The sequence below is a fragment of the Argiope bruennichi genome, chromosome 7, assembly GCF_947563725.1.
Source record: "Argiope bruennichi chromosome 7, qqArgBrue1.1, whole genome shotgun sequence".
Lineage (NCBI taxonomy): Eukaryota > Metazoa > Arthropoda > Arachnida > Araneae > Araneidae > Argiope > Argiope bruennichi.
In genome coordinates this window covers 88,288,007-88,307,433 of record NC_079157.1, presented here as the reverse complement: position 1 = coordinate 88,307,433, position 19,427 = coordinate 88,288,007, and the positions used below count along the sequence as shown (strand labels likewise).

Below are 19,427 nucleotides of genomic sequence, written 5' to 3'. Positions count from 1 at the left end.
GCGTTGTTAGAAATAAAATAAATATCATAAACAAAAGTAGAATCATTGTAAATCGCTCTGTTGCCTAGCAACGGCGTATTTATAAATTTCCTTATCTGAAAATTGCTTATTTGAATTCATTAATTCTATATTGATTTCTTTAATATATATCGAACATTATATATTATTTATATATACATTATTCAATTATGACATGCATAATTTTAAAAAATAAAATTTGCAGAGAAATAAAATAGGTGAAATTACAAAGATGAAATTGGAAGAGTTGTCTTTTCACTTCATTTATAGCTAAAGGAAATGAACGCACTTCTGAGAACGCAAGAGTTCTGGCGCAGGTCACCAGGCGGATACTTGGAGACTTGTGTCATAGAGCACCCGCACCTTACACCCTAGATACGAATTAGAATGAAAAATTGAATTAGTAATAACTGCCTGGTTGGAGGCATCTGCAGTTGAAACGTATGAACAGATATTAAGAAAAGCATGGAGATGCAAGTTCTTTTAGTACCTAACTCGCCGGTAGGAAAGATTTTGGTGCTACTGCCTTGGTAGATCTGGGGAATTTTCAAACTTTAAAACATAACGGTTAATTTTTAAAAACGGAATTTTCAGCTATTCGTTCTTTCTAAAAAAGGTTTCATGGCCATTTTGTGAAGAAAAAAATCACATTTACAGTAGACTCCCGATTATCCGCGCCTGTCGCACAAAGTTTTTTTTTTTTTTTTTTTTACTTCCAAGCAAAGAGAAAATGCTTCCAAAGCAAGAAGCAAACGCAAATGACTGATTTCTTCAAAAAAGTGTAGTTTTACAGTTATGCTTTTGTAATTACATAATACATTACAGTATTAAAACAGTACATATGTATTCATTTTTCTGTGTATCCTTGACGCCTCTCGTAAGTACAAAGCACTTTTCTGTTTTCATTAACAAAATGCATTTTAGGTTAGTTTTGAGTGATAAACTAAAATATTAAGCGTTAGTTAAACATTTCCTGCTGTTTATTTTACGTTTTATTGTACATAAAACGATTTTTCAAAGTTGGAATGACTGTTTTCTCTTTTGCTATACCCGTTTTTAGCTTTTTTCGGATTATCCGCGATTTTTGTTATCTGCGGCGGCCGCGCCACCCAATTCCGCGGATAATCGGGAGTGTACTGTATTATCAAGTATAATTTCGCAAAAAATATTTCTGATATGTGGCTTAATGTGGTTTTTTTTTTTTTTTTTTTTTTTTGCCCACATATTTTAGGAAATTTATGAAAAGATACATGTACAGTATGCCCCCGAGAATCTGATTCGCGATTATCCGGCTTCCGTATTATCTGGCCTATTTTTCTTTTTTGCCAGAAAGCGTAAATCTATGAAATATCAACGTGTTGCTTAACAATAATTATAGTTTTACTATCACTGCTATCCAAATCTGTTTCAGAATCAATATCTGAAATATTTTGCATCCTATTTGCTGTTTCAAGCTCAGTTAAACATTTTAGACGCTTCAAAATTTTAACGGTAAAAGGAGGAAAAAAATCACCGTCTGCAAGATGTAATTACCTACTAAAAACTAGACTGCAAATCGAAATACCCAACGCTGTAGCGAAAATAAAATCCCTGCTTACTATATACAAATACCACGAGCGAATTTAAAGAGTCATCATAAAACATGCCATTCGGAAACATTCCTTTCTCCTTATGTTTATATAATCAAAAGCCAAGCCACGGGTATGTGTCATATACTCTCAATTCGAGTAGTAGGTCAAATCTAGATGTATCCGAAATCATACAGACATATACTGCCATCTTGTGTCAAAAGTTATAGTTTTTAAAATGTTCCAGGACACTGGCACAAATGTGTGATGTGGACTGAGGGTGAACTAGAGAACGCTCTGCACGCCAGCGTGTCGGGCAGGAAATGAGTGCGTTTCTATGTGAAGTCGGCGCGAAGCCCCTACTACCACCACAAGGGTTTAATACTGGGTTTCGACTGATAAATTTTTTTAACCATTATGAAACATTAACACAACAGTAAAATCTTTTAAAACAAATTGCTTACACTGCAGTTTGAGAATTGCAAAACATATTGTGAAATTATTATACTAACAAAGCAAATATGCATTACATTTTTATTTATTTCTGTAGAAGATTTTAGAAAAATTTAGAATTGAAAGAAATGGCGCTAAATGGTAGATTATGCAAGTAGAAAAATGAAAGCATGAACGCAAGAAAGTAATTGTTCGCAGAAGATGAACATAGAAAAAGAATTCAAATGACTTTATGAGGAATAATATTGTTACAAAATTTTTCTTCTACAACAAATACCGCTAATCAATTGCAATAGCGCAGCACATTTAATTGCTATAGTTCAGCAGCTTTCTCGCTGTCTAATCCTCCAAGACCTCTACGTGTCGGCGACTCCGACTCTCTCTCACACAACTTCCGCCGATACACACACTTCTTCCGATACACACGACTTCCCCTTCAGATTCAGATTGCCTGTCTTTTATAGCTCCGGGAGGCGGGGCTAGAATCTTCAGACCAATCAGGGCGTAGCTGGCTGTACCTCGTGTCTTAGTGGATGGATCGTGAAAGTTCTCGAACTTTCTGGTATTATCTATTTAGTTGCCAAACTCGCCAAATTTATCGCCAAGCCGCCAAATGCTCGCCAAGCTCTAAGTTCATTGATCTCAGCACGTACAGGACCGATCGTACAACGGTCTTTCTTACGATGACTCTATTCGTGCCGGGTAGCAATATTATAGGTTTGTAACAATATTTAGAAATTAAAAATATTGTTTAAAATATACCAGATTATTCCTTTATATTAATCAAATGTATTTGCTGAGAAGACGGAGAATTTTGAGCATTTGAAATAAAATTGAATCGATGTGCAATTGTTTTCCGTTGTAGACAGTTCATGGCGTCCGAGAAATGTCAAAGTCTACAATGTCACATGAAATGATTGATGTCTTCCAGAAGTCATTGTATATCAAAGAATTAATAGTATTGAACTTCAAGGTTTGGTAAAAAGCCATTCTCGGAATTTTTCAGAATTAATGTTTATAGAATGGTATAATATATGTTAGTTATGACATGCATGACGGAACAATCTTTGAAAATACTCTTTCGTTTAATTTCTATAAATTTTGAACCTTTGAAGTTTTGTATTTAAAACTCAGCCAAAGTTTTAGCAGATTTCTTTGGTAATTACGAAGCATATTATCGAGACAGTGGAACTAATTTTATTTTCGTATAATTTTTTCACTAATTTTTGTAAGTTAAAAACAAATGTGTTTATTTTACAGCCGTATTTAACATTATCTTAATTGCTGATTTATATTCATGTGCGTTGTAACGATGTTACTTTATTTATTTTTAATCTTCTCGTTGATAATCGAGAGTTTACTGTACACATAATTCATGAATCTGACATTTTATTTACATTGTATTCTGTACAAATCAATGAAATAATTCATTAATCGAATTCTTAATTATTACTAGAATAATTGTTTGAGAATAAAACACTGGTTAGAACTCTTTTCTTTAAGCTGATTTATGAATAATTTAATGTTTTTGGATTATTTAAAAGGTTTATTTAAAGTTGTATGAAGCCAGTGGGATTAGACTGCTGAATTGTATTAATAAATCTATCAGTGTTGCTGACAATTTTAACATTAAAATTTTTTAATTTTTTCGAAAATTATTATTGTACTGCATTTATAGAGCCCAGTAAGTGTACAAAATTGTTCGATAAAATGTTGACAATTTATTCATCAGAATGTTCTTTATTTTATGGGCTTTTAAAAATGAGCCAGTTTTCTAAATAAGATTTATGCAATTCTTAATGAAGGATTCTTTTTCAAACAATTGTTCGTGATTCCCCCCCCTCACAAAATTGATACAAACACCATCAAGGTTCAATTATTCACCGCACTGTATTTTGAGGTTCGTAAAACATTATATTTCAAATTATTCTTTATTCTTTTAATCTATACTTATAATAAAGCTCAATGTGTGTGTGTGTTGGTGCTCTACAGGCCAGACCGTTTGACCTACAGCTACCAAATTTGGTACATGTACATGTTGGAGGTCGGAAATGTGCACCTGGAGTCTTTTTTTTTTTGAAATTTTAATTAGAATTTTAATTATTAATTAAAAATTAACTTTCCCGCCAAAAAATCTTTTCATTTTCCCCAACGCTAAATGAGTAAGGCTTCAGTTTTTTTCCCACCAGTAATGAGACTAGGGTTAACAGTTTTCGGCCGATTATTTCAAACGATTCTGTTTATTTTCTTAATGTTTGATGATTTAAAACTAAACATTGTTAATTAATCGATAATTCATATTCATTCTGAAGTACTTTTGAATTAAAATAAAACAGAATAAAGGAAATTAAAAATTTCTAATCTGCATAGCGTTACCCCAACTGGCGTAGAAAAATTCACGCATTTGCTTTACCATAACTGGCGTTGAAAATTCACGCATGCGCATTGTGTTCGGGTTGTTGAAAACTATTTTCAAAGGATGCGGACTTGATTTAAATTATTTTTAGGTTAGTTGTATGCTTTTGCAATTAAATTGTATTTATGTTAGTTATATATTTTTGTATATACTTATAATTTTAAGCACATCGTTTTTTTAAGTAATTTTTTTAAACCTGTTTCCGACCGATTATTTTAAACGATTCTGTTTATTTTCTTGGTGTTCGATTCATTTAAAATTAAGCATTGTTAATTAATCGATCTGCTCATGATGAATCTGATAAAATTTTGTTGAGAAATTCTTGCTTGAGATATTACATAAATTAAGAAAGATACTCTTTAGTGCTCATAAGGTTTAAATGCTTAGTGACTCTGTTTTCAGTAATCATATTATAAAAAAAATGCTTTGTTTCAGTAAAAAATATTATTATATTAATTGCAGATTCATCATTTCCACTTTAATTTAAAGCATAAATTCTACGGGTGCTAACAGAAAATTAGAGATATACATATTACGTTATGACTGAAGGCCTTTATAATATTATGAGTGAATTATATGACTATCAAAATTTGAAGTTTTAAAATATTTTGTTGAAGAAGCTATTAAAGTAGAAATTACATAAAATATTTAATTATTAAAATTTTAACGAGCATTAAGATTGGCGAACCGGCTGGTCGCCAAAGGCGGCTAGTAAGTAATAACTTACCCATGTTAGCATAGTGCCCAAATTTCGGAAATTGTTTTCGATTAAATTTCTTGTATTTAGAGATGAATCTCGATCACGTGATTATGATAGAAAGGAGACGCAAAGAGACTGCAATAAATGTTTTCAAATATCGAAGCATTTCACTGCTGCGATATTACTAAAAATTGGTAAAAAATATCTGTTAACCACTGATGAGCCTCTAATTCATTTAAATTATTGAAATGACTTTGTAAGAAAAATAAAGAATTTTTGGTTAAGCTTTTTAATGAATATCGCAAAAATGATTATTAGGCCTTCTGAAAAATTCTAAACAGCATTCTAGCTGATAATTTCTGAATTAAGATTTCGTTATCGATTAGTTATATTTAAATTTTATTTATTAAGAATTTATTAATTTTATTTCTTTAATATAAATTAAATTTTATTTATTCATGATTTATTAATTTTATTTATTTAATATAAATTAAATTTTATTTGTTAATGACATTTAAAAAAGCTAAATTGATCATGATTTAAAAAAAAATTCAATTTAAAACCTTTTTTCAGTTTAGAGCTTAACTAATACTTCTAGTTCGCCAACATATTCTATCTGATCCTGATCTTAAAACAAATACCCGAGTATCCGGTTCGTGTTATCCGGCTTCCGTACTATCCGGCCTAATTTTCTTTCATCGTAATTAAATGAGAAAGGCAAAGCGTAGCATTGGCAACATTGCCAAAATATTGGAAGCAGGCATCTGCTGTGATCCTTCTACGTGTCGTGCGCAAAATACAAGTTTCGACATGAAAAGAGCAGCGTTCTGCTCGTTGTTCATTGTTTCGTCAGTGTGTAACGGACCTCAGTTGCTGCTGTTCTTCCTGATTATAACTTCACTGTATGCTTAAATTCACATTCTACATGGTTTAAGATAAATTGTGAGCTTAGTACTCAATAAGAAGTGAGAAAATACTGACATAAAAACTGAGAACTGGCATCAAAACAATGTCTTCTGGTATTGGTGGACAAAGAAATGAGTTCAAAGAACTCCGGCCTATCCAGCTTGCCATTCTGCTGGATACTCTGTTGTCAATTGTAGTAGATTTTTTTTTTTCCTTCCCCGTTTACATTCCTGTATTCTTTATATATATTGTTACAAAAATTTTCTTCTACAAATATAGTCAATCAATTGTAATACCGCAACTCATTTAATTGCTAGTTCAGCAGCTTTCTTGCTGTCTAATCCTCCAGTTTCTTTACTTGTCGGCGACTCCGACTCCTCTCACACACGCCTTCTGACGATACACACAACTTCTTCCATCGAATTTGGCCCAAATTATAAACACATCTGCAATTGGAGAATTTGTAATCCAAGTTTTTGAACCATTAAGTGTAAATGTTTTATTCTGAGAATTATAAACAGCATTTGTCTCCATTCCACCTGGATCACTGCCATGATCTGGCTCCGTGAGGTCAAAACTACCAATAAGTTCACCTTTTGCTAATTTTGGCAAGTATTTTTCTTTTTGCTGTTCATTTCCTTAAGCATATATAGGATACATCACCAATGAAGACTGTACACTCATTGCTGAACGATAACTGCTAACAACCCTGGGTGTATCTTGGTTATTACTGGATGGATATTGAAACTTCTCGAACTTTCTGGTATTATCCATTTAGTCGCCAAGCTCTCAGGTCATTGACGCACAGGACAGATCTTACAAAGGTTTTTCCCAGGATAACACAATTCGTACCGGTTAGCAAAATTACGGATTTGTAACAATATTATTTTTTTTTTGCAGCGTAAATGTAAAGTTTAAAATATTTTTTCAGCTAGCATATGTTTCTTATGTAAACATTTCTCTTAATCTTTTTCTTGTTGCAGGAAGAACCTACTTGTTCTACGACTTCCCATTAGAATGGATAACAGTTTGATTGTAGAAGGCTTAAATATTGCTGAGTTAAGTGATGAGGAGCTAGCTGAACGGCTACGTGAATTAGGCTTCAATCCTGGTCCAATAGTTGGTAATGATTTTTTTTTATTTAACTATTAAATTTTATTGACACGTGACGTTGCAATCACATGACGTGCATCACTATTGTCACCTAACTGCATGCTGTGTTATGCTTTGATGTTGAATTCTTTTTCTAGAATTAGACTGACTGGGGACATTTATATGTCTACATGAGCAAGAATTGATTTCTTTTCGCACTTTGTATAAGATGCATCAAGCGTTTAATATTTTATGGTTAATCCTTGAGATAATAAGCGTTAGAAATAATAGCTTGAGATAATAGCGTAGTTTAACATCATTTCATATGACATCAACAAAAAAAAAGGGGGGGAGGTTACATTATCTTATTGCATATTTTCTTACATTGTAGTATAATCAGGGGTGTTTGTGCTCCGGGGAAACCCCGGAATTCCGGGGATTTTGAACTTCGATACCCGGAAATTCCGGGGATCGTCGTTCAAAAGGAAGTAGGAATAATAATGAATTATTTATTTTGATCTGGGCGATTTTGTTTGCTTTGAAAGCAGAAAACGCAAGGTCAGCGTGTGTGGTGAAAACTTTTATTTCTTTCTCCAAAGGCAGTGATAATGCGTGAAAAGGGGGGAAAAACTTCTTTTTTGTTCTTTCCTTATTGCGAGTTATGACTCATTCCCCCGTTTCTCGGACATTCTCTTCTGGATTCTTTTCGGCAAGTAGTCGCGGCAGAAAAAAAAGGGAGAGACTTCGCGACCAGATGTGCGATCACGTGACTCTGGGTTCAAAGGTTTTATTTCTCCTGGCGTGGCGCCAATAAGTAGAGAAGGGGGATTTTTCGCCGTATTAGCTATTTGTCATTGATCGCTTCGCAACTTTTTTTTCTCCGCTGTGTAAAATTTTCGTTTCATTTATTGATGCACGTGTAAATTTTTCGTTTCTCTTATTGAAATATTTTTTTATTTATGTACGCAAGAGAATTTCATTTTGAAATGTCAGCATATGAAACAGAAATTACCCCTTAAAAATGCATATCTAATTAGTTTTACAGCATTAGATTCAGAGCTAAGAGGTAAAACCAGTACAATATTAGCTTTTGAAAAATTATCATCTTTTATGTCCCATATTTTTAGTGATAATGAAAAGTCAAAAGTAGAAGCCGAAATAAGGTTATACCAGAGTGATATTGATATCACCAAAGAAATGCTCTACACATCTGATGAAAGTGGAAATCAAGTCAAGTGTACAATTGATAAATATTGGTCTAAAGTTTTTAATTTAAAAGATGATTTCACAAATGATTATAAGTATCCTACATTGGCTAAATTGGTCAAAGCCTGCCTTAGCTGCTTCCATGGCCCATTAGTGGAAAGTGCATTCAACTTAATGGATACACTTGTCACTGACTATAGAACCTCTCTTAAGATTGATTCCCTAGATGCAGTGCAGACTATTAAATATGATTTAATGGCTTCTAAAGAAACCTCATGTGAAAAATATGGCTCAAAAAATCCAATGACTAATCCAATTCACAAAGATCTCTTACTGAATATGAACAGAAGTTGGAAAACATATCAAGAGGACTTAAAAACATGTATTTCAGATGAGTCACCTATAAAAGTCTCTGAAAAACCTTCTACATTAGCAGAAAAGCAAACTGCTTCTACCTCTGCATGTGCAGTTCTCGAGGAAATTTCTTCAACTGTAAATGAGGAAAATAAAAGTCAATCTTCCTGCAATTATGAAGTTCACCACAAAAGAAAGACAAGCCCACAAACATCAGAAAATTAAAAAAAAGCAGCAGAAATTAGATAATTTTTTTAAAGAATTAATTCAGGTAATTTAAAATATTTGCATAAAATGTAGTAGTTTATATGTTTGAAAATTTATGGTTATTAATTTTGCAAAAAAAGTAATTCATTGAACTTTTATAATTAGGTCATTCAATATTTCATAATTGTAATTTTTCATTTCTCTCCCCCCCCCCTTCTCGAAACTCCAAAATGCCGGTAGTAAGTCCGTAAAAGTTTCAGGGGATTTTTTGGGGTCCCACAAACACCCCTGTATAATTCTAACATGCTCTAGCCCAACATCACGGGGTGGCAGCTTATCGACGTTAATGTAGTTTGTATAAGAACACCGATGAAAAATGTATGCAGTTAATTCATATTTAAAACGCATTGTAATTAGTTATAAAAAAATCGCACTTTGAAGGCCAGTTTTTAAAAAAGTGTATGATATTAAATAACACCCTTAATTCAGATCTCTTCTTCAAAAATAATTACAGGTTATAAGAAATTATTAAAAAAAAACCAATAATCGTGTTAAGGTAAGTGACATTTTAAATTTTAAAAATATCGAGCATTTATTTTTAATTCAAACCTTTTTTAATTTTTGATCTGCTTACTTTATGAAACCGTTTGAATTTTACATTCATTCTTTGGGAAGTTTAAATTTCATAGAAATTCAACTGATTTCTTAGTTCAGTCGCTATTTAATAAGCTTCTTAAGTTATTCGAAAAATTTTTAATGAATAATTTCATAAATTTCTTAACTAGGAGATATTTGCTTTATATATCTTTTTCTGCCAAAGCAATCATATTGACTTTTGAATCGTAAATTTTTTGTTTCATAAGTATTTATTCAATATATTTTACTTAAAAAGTTAAAAAATGCTAGCATTCCCCCTGATTCCTCCTACGTTTTTTTTTTTTTTTTTTTTCTTTTTCTTTTTACCTATCTGTCTTGAGTGCAGTAATGTACCTTAAACACTGAGGAAAATAAAAACATATTCGTTGATTTCAATTACTAGATCGTACAGTGCAATCTAGTGGCTGAAATCAACGGACGTCGGAATACACCAAAACAAGACCGAATTTATGTCAGTGCCAACTGACAGAATGGGCCAAACCCAGGAATTTTGGACAGTGTCATAAAATATTAAATGTGGAACGAATTTGAAAATTAAATTGGCTGATGGATTTTATGTATATGTTACTGGTGCACATTATCGCTACTATAAAATGAAATCAGCCGATTTTAAAAATAAAATAAATATAAACGAATCAAGTCTAAAGTATTGTCATGTTACAGTATTTCGGACTAACTAGAGGATTGTATTTCTTAAAAAAAGTATAAAGTGACGATTATCTTTTCTATGTACAAGTTAATAAACTTCGACATGCCGTGGGTATTTTTTTATTTTTCACCTAGAACTCGTTCAGTGTACCAGATACTCTTTTCTTTTTCAGCTGCAACTCGTTCAGTGTACAAGATACTCTTTTCTTTTTCAGCTACAACTCGTTCAGTGTACCAGATACTCTTTTCTTTTTCAGCTACAACTCGTTCAGTGTACCAGATACTCTTTTCTTTTTCAGCTACAACTCGTTCAGTGTACCAGATACTCTTTTCTTTTTCAGCTACAACTCGTTCAGTGTACCAGATACTCTTTTCTTTTTCAGCTACAACTCGTTCAGTGTACCAGATACTCTTTTCTTTTTCAGCTACAACTCGTTCAGTGTACCAGATACTCTTTTCTTTTTCAGCTACAACTCGTTCAGTGTACCAGAGGAAACTGGCTAGGCTGCTACGGAATGAAACCTTCGTCGAATCCGAAGACAATGATGTCGACGAAGAAGTGCGCCCAACGCCCTTGCATAGTACTATGATCCACACCCCTGATTCCTCCTACAAATCTAGCAGTCCCTCTTACTCCTTCTCACCATCCTTCAGGTAAATATAATAAAGTACAGAAATTCTTAATCACAGTTATTGAAACGTCACTGCTGTTATTTTTCAGTAGAAATCTCGAGTCAGTTTGACTCGTCTAGCTCCAAGATAAATCTATTTTGAAAAATAAGTTTTTTTTTTTTTTTTTTTTTTTTTTTTTGCAAATTTATAATTACAAAGTTAGTTTCAGCTTATTTTTAATTAATTTAATTAATTATTTTTAAAAAAAAAATCATTTTGATAAGTAGTCAATTAGTTGCAAGCTGCGATATATTGCGAATGCTCATGAACCAAATGTTCTTATTTTTCTTCATTGTTTCAATCACTTTTCAATCAAAAATCCTTGTGACGATTCTAAGAGCATATGCAATCCTTTACAATGATTCAATTTGAATTTGAAATATAGATTGCTATTGACTCAGTGGCGTAACTATGGTTAAATTCGTAAAATGCTAGGCTCCATGATGTTTGAATACACTGTCCTGAGCCCTTCTAATTATATGGACTTTAATATAAAACGCATGCCAACTTTTTCTGGCGCTAGGCTTTGGTAACCATTCGTTATCTTTTGCGAATGGTCTTAATATCATTAGATTTTTTAAGCCCCTACTACCACCACAAAATAAAATAATTGTTACGAATTTGTAATATTGCTTCCCTGCACAATTAGTTTCATTATTGGGAAGATAATTTTATAGATAGCTTTAATGAATGTTGAATAGATGCCAAATTATTGACAAGAAGCCTTAGCGATCATTTAGCGACAACAAAAAAGTGAAGATACACGAATATGCTGGAATCTTGGAGATAGTTTCTATTAGGAGCCAAGATACTCTATCCTTCTAGATCCTTCGATGTCTTTTCACAGGCGCTATAAATGTTGAGTGAAATGCAGTAATTGAGCGAATTCGCTTTTGGAGTGTTGCGCTATTGTGGTTGCTTAATAACAACTTGTTGTTTTTATGTTATTAATTTTTGCAAGTGCTGTTTTTGTGTACACTTCAACTGTGCTTTACTACCTCTATTTCGCACTTTCTTGTGGAATGAAGCTTCGCAAATCCGTTATCGAATTTATTGGACATTTCACGTACATCAATCGGACAGATTTTCCATGACATAACAAAGAAATAAACCTCCAAATAACCGGTTAAATTTTGCTGAAAACTTTATTTTCGAAGTCCCACTCATAAAAGTTTTCATTTCTTTAAGTATGCATTTTTGACGTCTTTTTCCATCCGATTTCAACCAATATTGAACATAGAACTACAATTTCAATAACAAAATCACTTAACGAATTTCATTCATCCAAGAAATTGCGTTTCTCAGTTATTCCATTTATATGCATACGAAAATACAGACGAAGAGTCGGTAACCCCTTGATGGATTTTATTCAAAATTTGACGCAAAGCTACAAGTAAGCGGGGCAGTTAAGCGATGACTGCAGAATCTGCGCCCATTCTACTATTACAGCTTTATATCGATTATTGATTCCGAATGCGTGGGCGGTTTTGGCATTTCCATTTATGTATATCGATCACTGTATCCGAAATTTGATTCATTGAGTCATAATAGCCATTATGTCTACAACTTTTGTTAAATGGAATTCAGATGTAAAGTTTAGCTGTACCGTAAACTATTCGTAATCAAAAGATATATATTTCTTTCTTTTCTTGCTTTTTTTAGAGGGCCTATTTCTAATTTTTCATATTCAAAGTATATAAAAGGAAAATGTCATAAAATTGTATTGTAATTGTCAAAAAATTTCAAGATAAAATAAATAAGCAGTGAATGTTATGTGACTCCTCATTTAATAAAATGATTAATTAAGTTTCACGTTTCCATACATTTTTAGCACGTTAATGATTTATTTTAGATTCTTTTAAATATATTATTTTATTTATTTTTTCATTTTGTGAAAATTTATATCGTTATTTATTTTGATTCTAGACAACTTAGCAGTCACATTTGTACACATTATTATTGTGTTTATAAATACATTACACTCTCAAGTATCAGGTTCGCGACTATCTGGCTTCCGTACTATTCAGTCGTGTTTTCCTTTATCGTAGACCCTCGGGGGGGCACCTCGAAATGAGGATGAGATGCTTCCAGCATGGTGGTTGGATCTCGCCACCCTGGAGGGTACACTAATAGGTGGGGGATCTTCCTCCTCCCATCGATGACGGGACGTACTTCCTTCGGGGAGGGTTGTACCGTGGCCGGTGACGGCCCTTAGGACTCAACCACAGTTCCCGCCAATTGCTGTTGCGGCGGTCCGGTCATTCAGTTTTATGGTTTAAATCCGTGTGCCTTAGGGCGGGTCGGAGAGTTAGATGGTTGACTTTCCTTTATCGTAATTAAATGCGGAAGGCAAGGTTCTATTAAATCATCTAGTAAAGACTTTTTCAAAACCTAAAAACCTTTTGACTCTTAAGGTTCCCTTTTCCTCTCTGTGTAATCATTTATCAGTGAAAAATAAAATCAGTTTGAGCCAATTTTCTTAAGAATTAGGCTTCCGATTTACGTTAATGTTTTGTTTGTTTCTTGCATGGAAGTTATGCATAACAGAATTTAGGTTAACCTTTTCTAGGGCCGTGGGAAGTATGCTTCCCACCAAATTTATCAATCTTTGTATGAAATTATGTAGGTTGGCATATGTTCTGACAAATTTTTTTAGAAAGACAGGAACTTAAATGCTTCAGTTCTTTATCTCACACAAAATGATGTGTCTTGATTTGTCACTTAATTATTAATTAATCAAATTAAATAATTAATCAAATTAAATTTATCTAATAAGTTAAATGAATCCCTTTTCTTATTCTAAATTCAAGCCTAAAAATATTTTAACATGATATGACTAGAAAAAAATAGCCCTTTGAAGGGTTAAAATGTGAACAGTTTATATTCTTTAACTTACTTTTTCTCTAATAAATTCTTGAAACCTGCAGTACAGAATATAAACTACCAGTACAGAGCCTTCTATTTTAACTCGACACATTACCGGCAACTGCTATGATTCATCAGGTGGCGGCAGTGTTCACATTGGGATAAATGGAGGGCTTAGTACTCAATGAGAAGTGAGAAAATACGTATTTTAATAACAGTGACTTTTGGGATAAAAACCTTGTCTTCTGGTATTGGTGGACAAAGAAATGAGTTCAGAAAACTCCGGCCTACCCGGTTTTTTTGTTATCCGGCCAGTCCGTCCACCTCATTAGGCCGGATACTCTCGAGAGTATTGTATTGCAACAAGTAGGTGAATATAATGAAGAATATAGAAACTTGACCAATTATATTTGATTAAGTGATCTTATTATTCCAATATATTATCATTACATAATTTGTATTTTTTTAACAAACCTATTTATTTGGTAACTAGAAAAAAAAAGCTTTTTAATAGACGCTTGTTTATGGAATTATGTCTGTCTGTGAACATAATAACTTTAAAACATTTGAGCTGAATGGGTGAAATTTAGTATATGGTCTTTACACCAAGTTTGTAAATTTCTGGCAAAGTTTGGATGAAAATCCATCTGCAAGAAGTTTGTCGGTACAAGTGGACATCGTAATAAAAAATATAAAGAGCTAGATGTATGAAATTTTGTACACAGTTTTAGCGTTTGAATTATAGATTCATTGAAAATTTTGAATCAGTTAAATATTGATCTTACATTCGCGTGCATAGAAATACAAAAGGCAACATTTAACGTTTTAAATAAGTGAAATATTGTAAGTGTTTTTACTAAAATTCTGTGTTAGATTTTGGTTTCATTCGGCCGAAAAGAAAAAGATAGTGATCTAAAATGTATACTCGGTTTTCTTCCCTGTATTACGAAGCACAAAATGCTCTTGTGGTTCTCAGAAAATAAGAATCTGAACACGCGTGGCGTTGACATATGGTCCAAGATAATCAATTCTTATTCCGATATTAGAGCAGGATAACATATTTATTAAGAATTATGAGACAATATTTCGGGGAAACCACTGCCGCTGATTACTTTATTGCGTACGAAACATAAAAACAAAGATAAAGTTTTCCAATCGACAAAAATTTTTTCTCTTAAATGTCTGATTATTTTTTTGTTTTAAACTTTCTTGCCACTAGTTAGGTTTCAGCTTCGGGGCCAGATAGTTCCAAGTTTGGGTTTCCCGTTTCTACCGAAGAACTGCCATATAAATGGTTATGGTACATGCTAAATCCGTCAGAGCCAAATTCCCTCCCACTGGCGTGGTGCAGAAGTTTGGAGAGGCAGGGTGCCAGCTCAGGTGTCGTCTTCATTATGTAACTGCATTTCAAAATTACGAGGATCACCTCTAAATAGCCCTATTGTTGTTATAAAACACAATGTTAATATATAACGCAACCTAAATTCTTTGAATTGGAAAAATTTATTTTACGAATTTTGTCTGTCTTTGAGCACGGTAACTCAAAAACAACGCAATAAAGTGCTGACTTGACATTTGATATGTGACCTTTTCATTAAACCTACTGAAACTATGAAATTTAAAACGAAATTCACCAATGGAAAGTCTATCTTCTTCCATCCATGTCTATATGAACGCGATATCTCGTAGTTAATTAAATGAAATTTAGCATTTGGAATTGCAGATCTGTTTTAAATTTTGGATCCGATCGGTTTAAAGGGGGTCAACCAAGAATCGATTTAATATTCTTTTCTGTACTATGAAGCATAAAATGCGCCTTGTTGGGTGACTGTGCGAAAACGTCGAGAGGAGAAACTTTTGGTTCAGAAATTATCCTGTAAATAAGGGTTGAAAATCTGGATTCTATTTATTTAATTTAGTCATTATATTTATTATTATTTTCATTTCAGTTATGATGATCTCAGAAGACGCCCTTTGTCACGGGACCCAAATCTGTGAGTAAACACCATCTTCTCTCTGTTATATTCTTTTTATGTATTCCTTTTAAATTATAATTACTATACATTTCACTTTCTCAGCTTGATCGTTTGTTTTCTTTGTCAACTTTTAGTAATTTTTTATCATTTTCTTTCCTAATTCTGGAGATTTTCTATGTGGAATTTATAAAAAGCTCAGTCACTGCTTTGGACCCTCCCCCCCGCTCCTGGTTTGACAAAGACCTTCTTCGCGCTTAACATTCCCAAAATAGGCACGGACCTGAATCACCACCTCAAATATTATCTAAAAATAATAATCTAATAGTTTATTTCATTGATCCATTGTGATATACTATTCCAAAATCCAAGCTTATTTTTTGGGTGATTTTATTCTGCAAAGGGATGATAGGTAAGTTGGAAGATATGCGCATTTCCTGATTTCTTTTTTGGACATTGGCCTTCTTCTCATTAGGTGAATTTTTTTCCCCGATCGTTTTTCCCACTTGTCGTTTTGGACTATAATTTGAAATTTATGCATTTAATGTTCATATGGCGTGTTCAATTTTGCGGATTATGCCACCTAATTCTGCCGATAATCGGAGTTATTTAATTATTATTAAATAAAATGTATGCACCTTTTTTGTATCATTCGTCTCATCCTTGTTTTGATGAAATTAATATTTCCTGGCGCATGCGCTAAAGCACAGAGGTTTTTTTTATATATTTATCCACAAGGAAAAGATGTTATGTATAGTGTGAACTGTCATCTTTTTTGCATGCTTTTGTGTCAAGAATCTTTTAAATAGTCGGTTGTTTTTAGCTATATCAATCAATTAATAGTGACTTAAAGCAAGTTATAAATCACTTAATTACATCATAATTAATTAACATATTAATGGTAACGTAAAGCGTATAGTGTTTGTAAATGTTTACTGCTATTCGTAATAATTATTATGAATTAATTTTAACACGTTAAGGAAGTATATCTTACTGGTAGTGTACACATACTTCGCTGAAATTTTTTTTTAATCCGTGACTCAGCAATGGTTTAATATTTGTTATAAACGCGTAGTAACTATCATATTAATTAACGTCTATCGAACAAATTACGCTGGTTTACGTGATGTTTGTGACGCGATTTTTTCCCCCACATTAACCGATTTTCGTTATCAGTTGAAAAATCATTGACTTCTGGCTTGTATTCAGCCAGCGAATTTTGAATTCTACTATCCTCTTCTACGGTATATCATTCATTAATTTCTGGAAACATTCTTTTCCTTTTTCTATCTTACTTTGCACTTTAATGTATACTACTAACAGAATATAACTGCGAATAAATAACAAGAACAGTCACATTCATGTTGTGAACATGGCCGTGTGAGACACACATGCTTCACATCCAAAAGCGTTATTTCTAATAAATTTGTGGGAAAAAAATTATCAGTATTTATTATGCTAATATGTCCCACAGGCTCAAACATTATTTATTTATTTATTGTAACGATTAACGTGTTAACGTTTTCATCCTCTCCGTCCCGCGGATTTATGCTCTTGTTTGTTTAAAATCCAGCTCTTAGTTTATTGTCCTTCCATATCGTTTCTCGTGAGCACTCTATCTTGTGGTAATCCTATTATCATGTCATCATTGAGACGGCGTCACCGAACGTTTATGAAAACAAGTTAAACGTTTTATGAAAAAAGGGTAATAAAATTCAGTGACATAGCAATTGAGGTAAGAGAAAGGGATGGGGTATAGATGGATGGGTGGCAGTCTTACAATGGGAGGACACGGGTTGGAAAATTGAGTTCGCGATGAGATTTAGTATAATGGTAATACGCCTTCGGGATGTTCATTCTTTAAAATATTTAAGCGCTGTTGCCAGTCAATTTCGAGAAAATGACCTTCAATCAACTTTCAGCATAGCTTATGTAACAATATGCTGGCATAGCATTCACCGAGTTCGATCCTAGACTACTGATTTTTTTAGCATTTTTTTATTTGTTTTCTTTTTAAATTATTTCGAATTAATGTTCGGGCGACACATAATTAAAAATACTAATAATGTGTCGCCGCTGCCGAGCGCTCGAACATTAATTTGGAATAAATTTAGAAAGAAAACAGTTAAAAGAAATAAAAAAACTCTAGCCCAGAATCGAACTTGGGTCTTTTGAATACTGTTACGAATCTGTGATGCGGCTTCCCAGCATAGTTGGTTCCATTATCAGAAAGACAGTTTTACAGTCATCTGTATTAGACGGAGTCCGGGTGTCGCGTCGGAGGTCCATGAACTTGGCGACTTTGGCGCCAAAATAGATTATACCCGAAACATCGAGAATTTTCCCAATCCATCCAGTAGGAACCAAGATACGCTTCGAACGTTCCTGATTGGTTGAGAGGCTTCTAGCCCCGCCTCCTGAGACCTATAAAAGGAGATAGCCGCAGCTGCCAGAGTAGAGTAGTCGGAAGCGACGGTGAAGAGTAGTCGGAAGCGACAGAGAAGAGTAGCAGAGCAGCGACGGTGTCAAGCTAGTGCTGAATTAAGCTGTGCGCTACTGGCTGCAGTAGAGTCTTGTTGTGTGCTGCTGTTTGCACGTCTCGCGGCTGAAGATAATTGTCTTCTCCGTGCTGTATGTAGTTGTCGTCTTTGTGCTGTCCTGTGTGTCTTCGTGTAAATAAACGTCGTTGTTTTATTTTTTACTGCTGATTGAGCGTTCTCCACACCATATAACTTCCACTATCCAAACAAACCCGGAAATTTCGTAACAGTACTATGCCAGCGACTTACCGACTGTGCTATTCGGGCGCGCGGCAATGTCGACACATTATTGTTATACTATAAGCTATGATGAAAGTTTGAGGGCCATTTTCTCGAAATTGGCTCGCTATCGCGCCTTGATGTTTTAATGAATGACCATCCTAAAGGCATACTATCATTATACTAAATCTTATTTCGAATTCAATTTTTCAACCCGTGCCGTCACCTTATTAGGAAACAGCGCCATGGACAAAAGGACAGGACATAACATAGTTAGTTTATATCACTTTTTAAAGTCAAATAACCTTAGGGATAAAAAGTATTGATATATGCATTGATTAAAAATTGATGGCGACGGAAGGGGCGAAAAAAATCACGGCCTGGGCATCAGTTATCTTTGATACATCACTGATGAAACTTCATATTATATTTCCATTCTTTATGCGTATATGCATGTGACTCGTATATTATTATTATTTGCAGATATGCCACTTCTCCTGGACTTTCATCTGCCAAGCCTTTCAACCCAAATGATATCGTTACGCAAGTGGCTCCTCCTCCTGCCGAACCAGAGAAGCCGCTCATCTCCCCTGCCGCCAAAATTGTATTGTTGGTTCTGCTCGTGCTGTTTGCTGTTTTCGTGTACTTAAATATGGAATCGACTCCTGTTAACCCCTTCACGCCCATGTCCGATTCCAATGTTTGAGATTAAAGATTCCGGTGCCTGAGGTGACATTCACAATAATCTAGGGATTTTTGGATTGTAATTGATATAAAGAATGTTTAATATATATACTGCTATTTTTTCATCTCTTAACTGTTTCAGCTTTTGTTTTTATTTATGTGATGAAATTAATAAAAGAGCAAGATTTAAATTGGTTTAGTCTATATTTTTGGCTCTCTTCAAAATCCGTATCTTCCGATCTGTATTGT

General features: G+C 33.6%; 1 protein-coding gene across 2 annotated transcripts in view; it reads left to right on the top strand.

Moving 5' to 3' along the window:
- LOC129974987 (lamina-associated polypeptide 2, isoforms alpha/zeta-like) overlaps nucleotides 1-19,369 on the top strand; it is a 90,585-nt gene extending 71,216 nt beyond the window's left edge. For both annotated transcript variants that reach the window (XM_056087837.1, XM_056087836.1), the window contains exons 3-6: nucleotides 7,045-7,184; nucleotides 10,693-10,879; nucleotides 15,712-15,756; nucleotides 18,978-19,369. In XM_056087837.1, the coding sequence (XP_055943812.1) occupies nucleotides 7,079-7,184; nucleotides 10,693-10,879; nucleotides 15,712-15,756; nucleotides 18,978-19,200 (561 nt within the window). In that variant the 5' untranslated portion in view covers nucleotides 7,045-7,078 and the 3' untranslated portion in view covers nucleotides 19,201-19,369. The remainder of the gene's footprint in view (nucleotides 1-7,044; nucleotides 7,185-10,692; nucleotides 10,880-15,711; nucleotides 15,757-18,977) is intronic.
- Nucleotides 19,370-19,427: the final 58 nt, after the last annotated feature.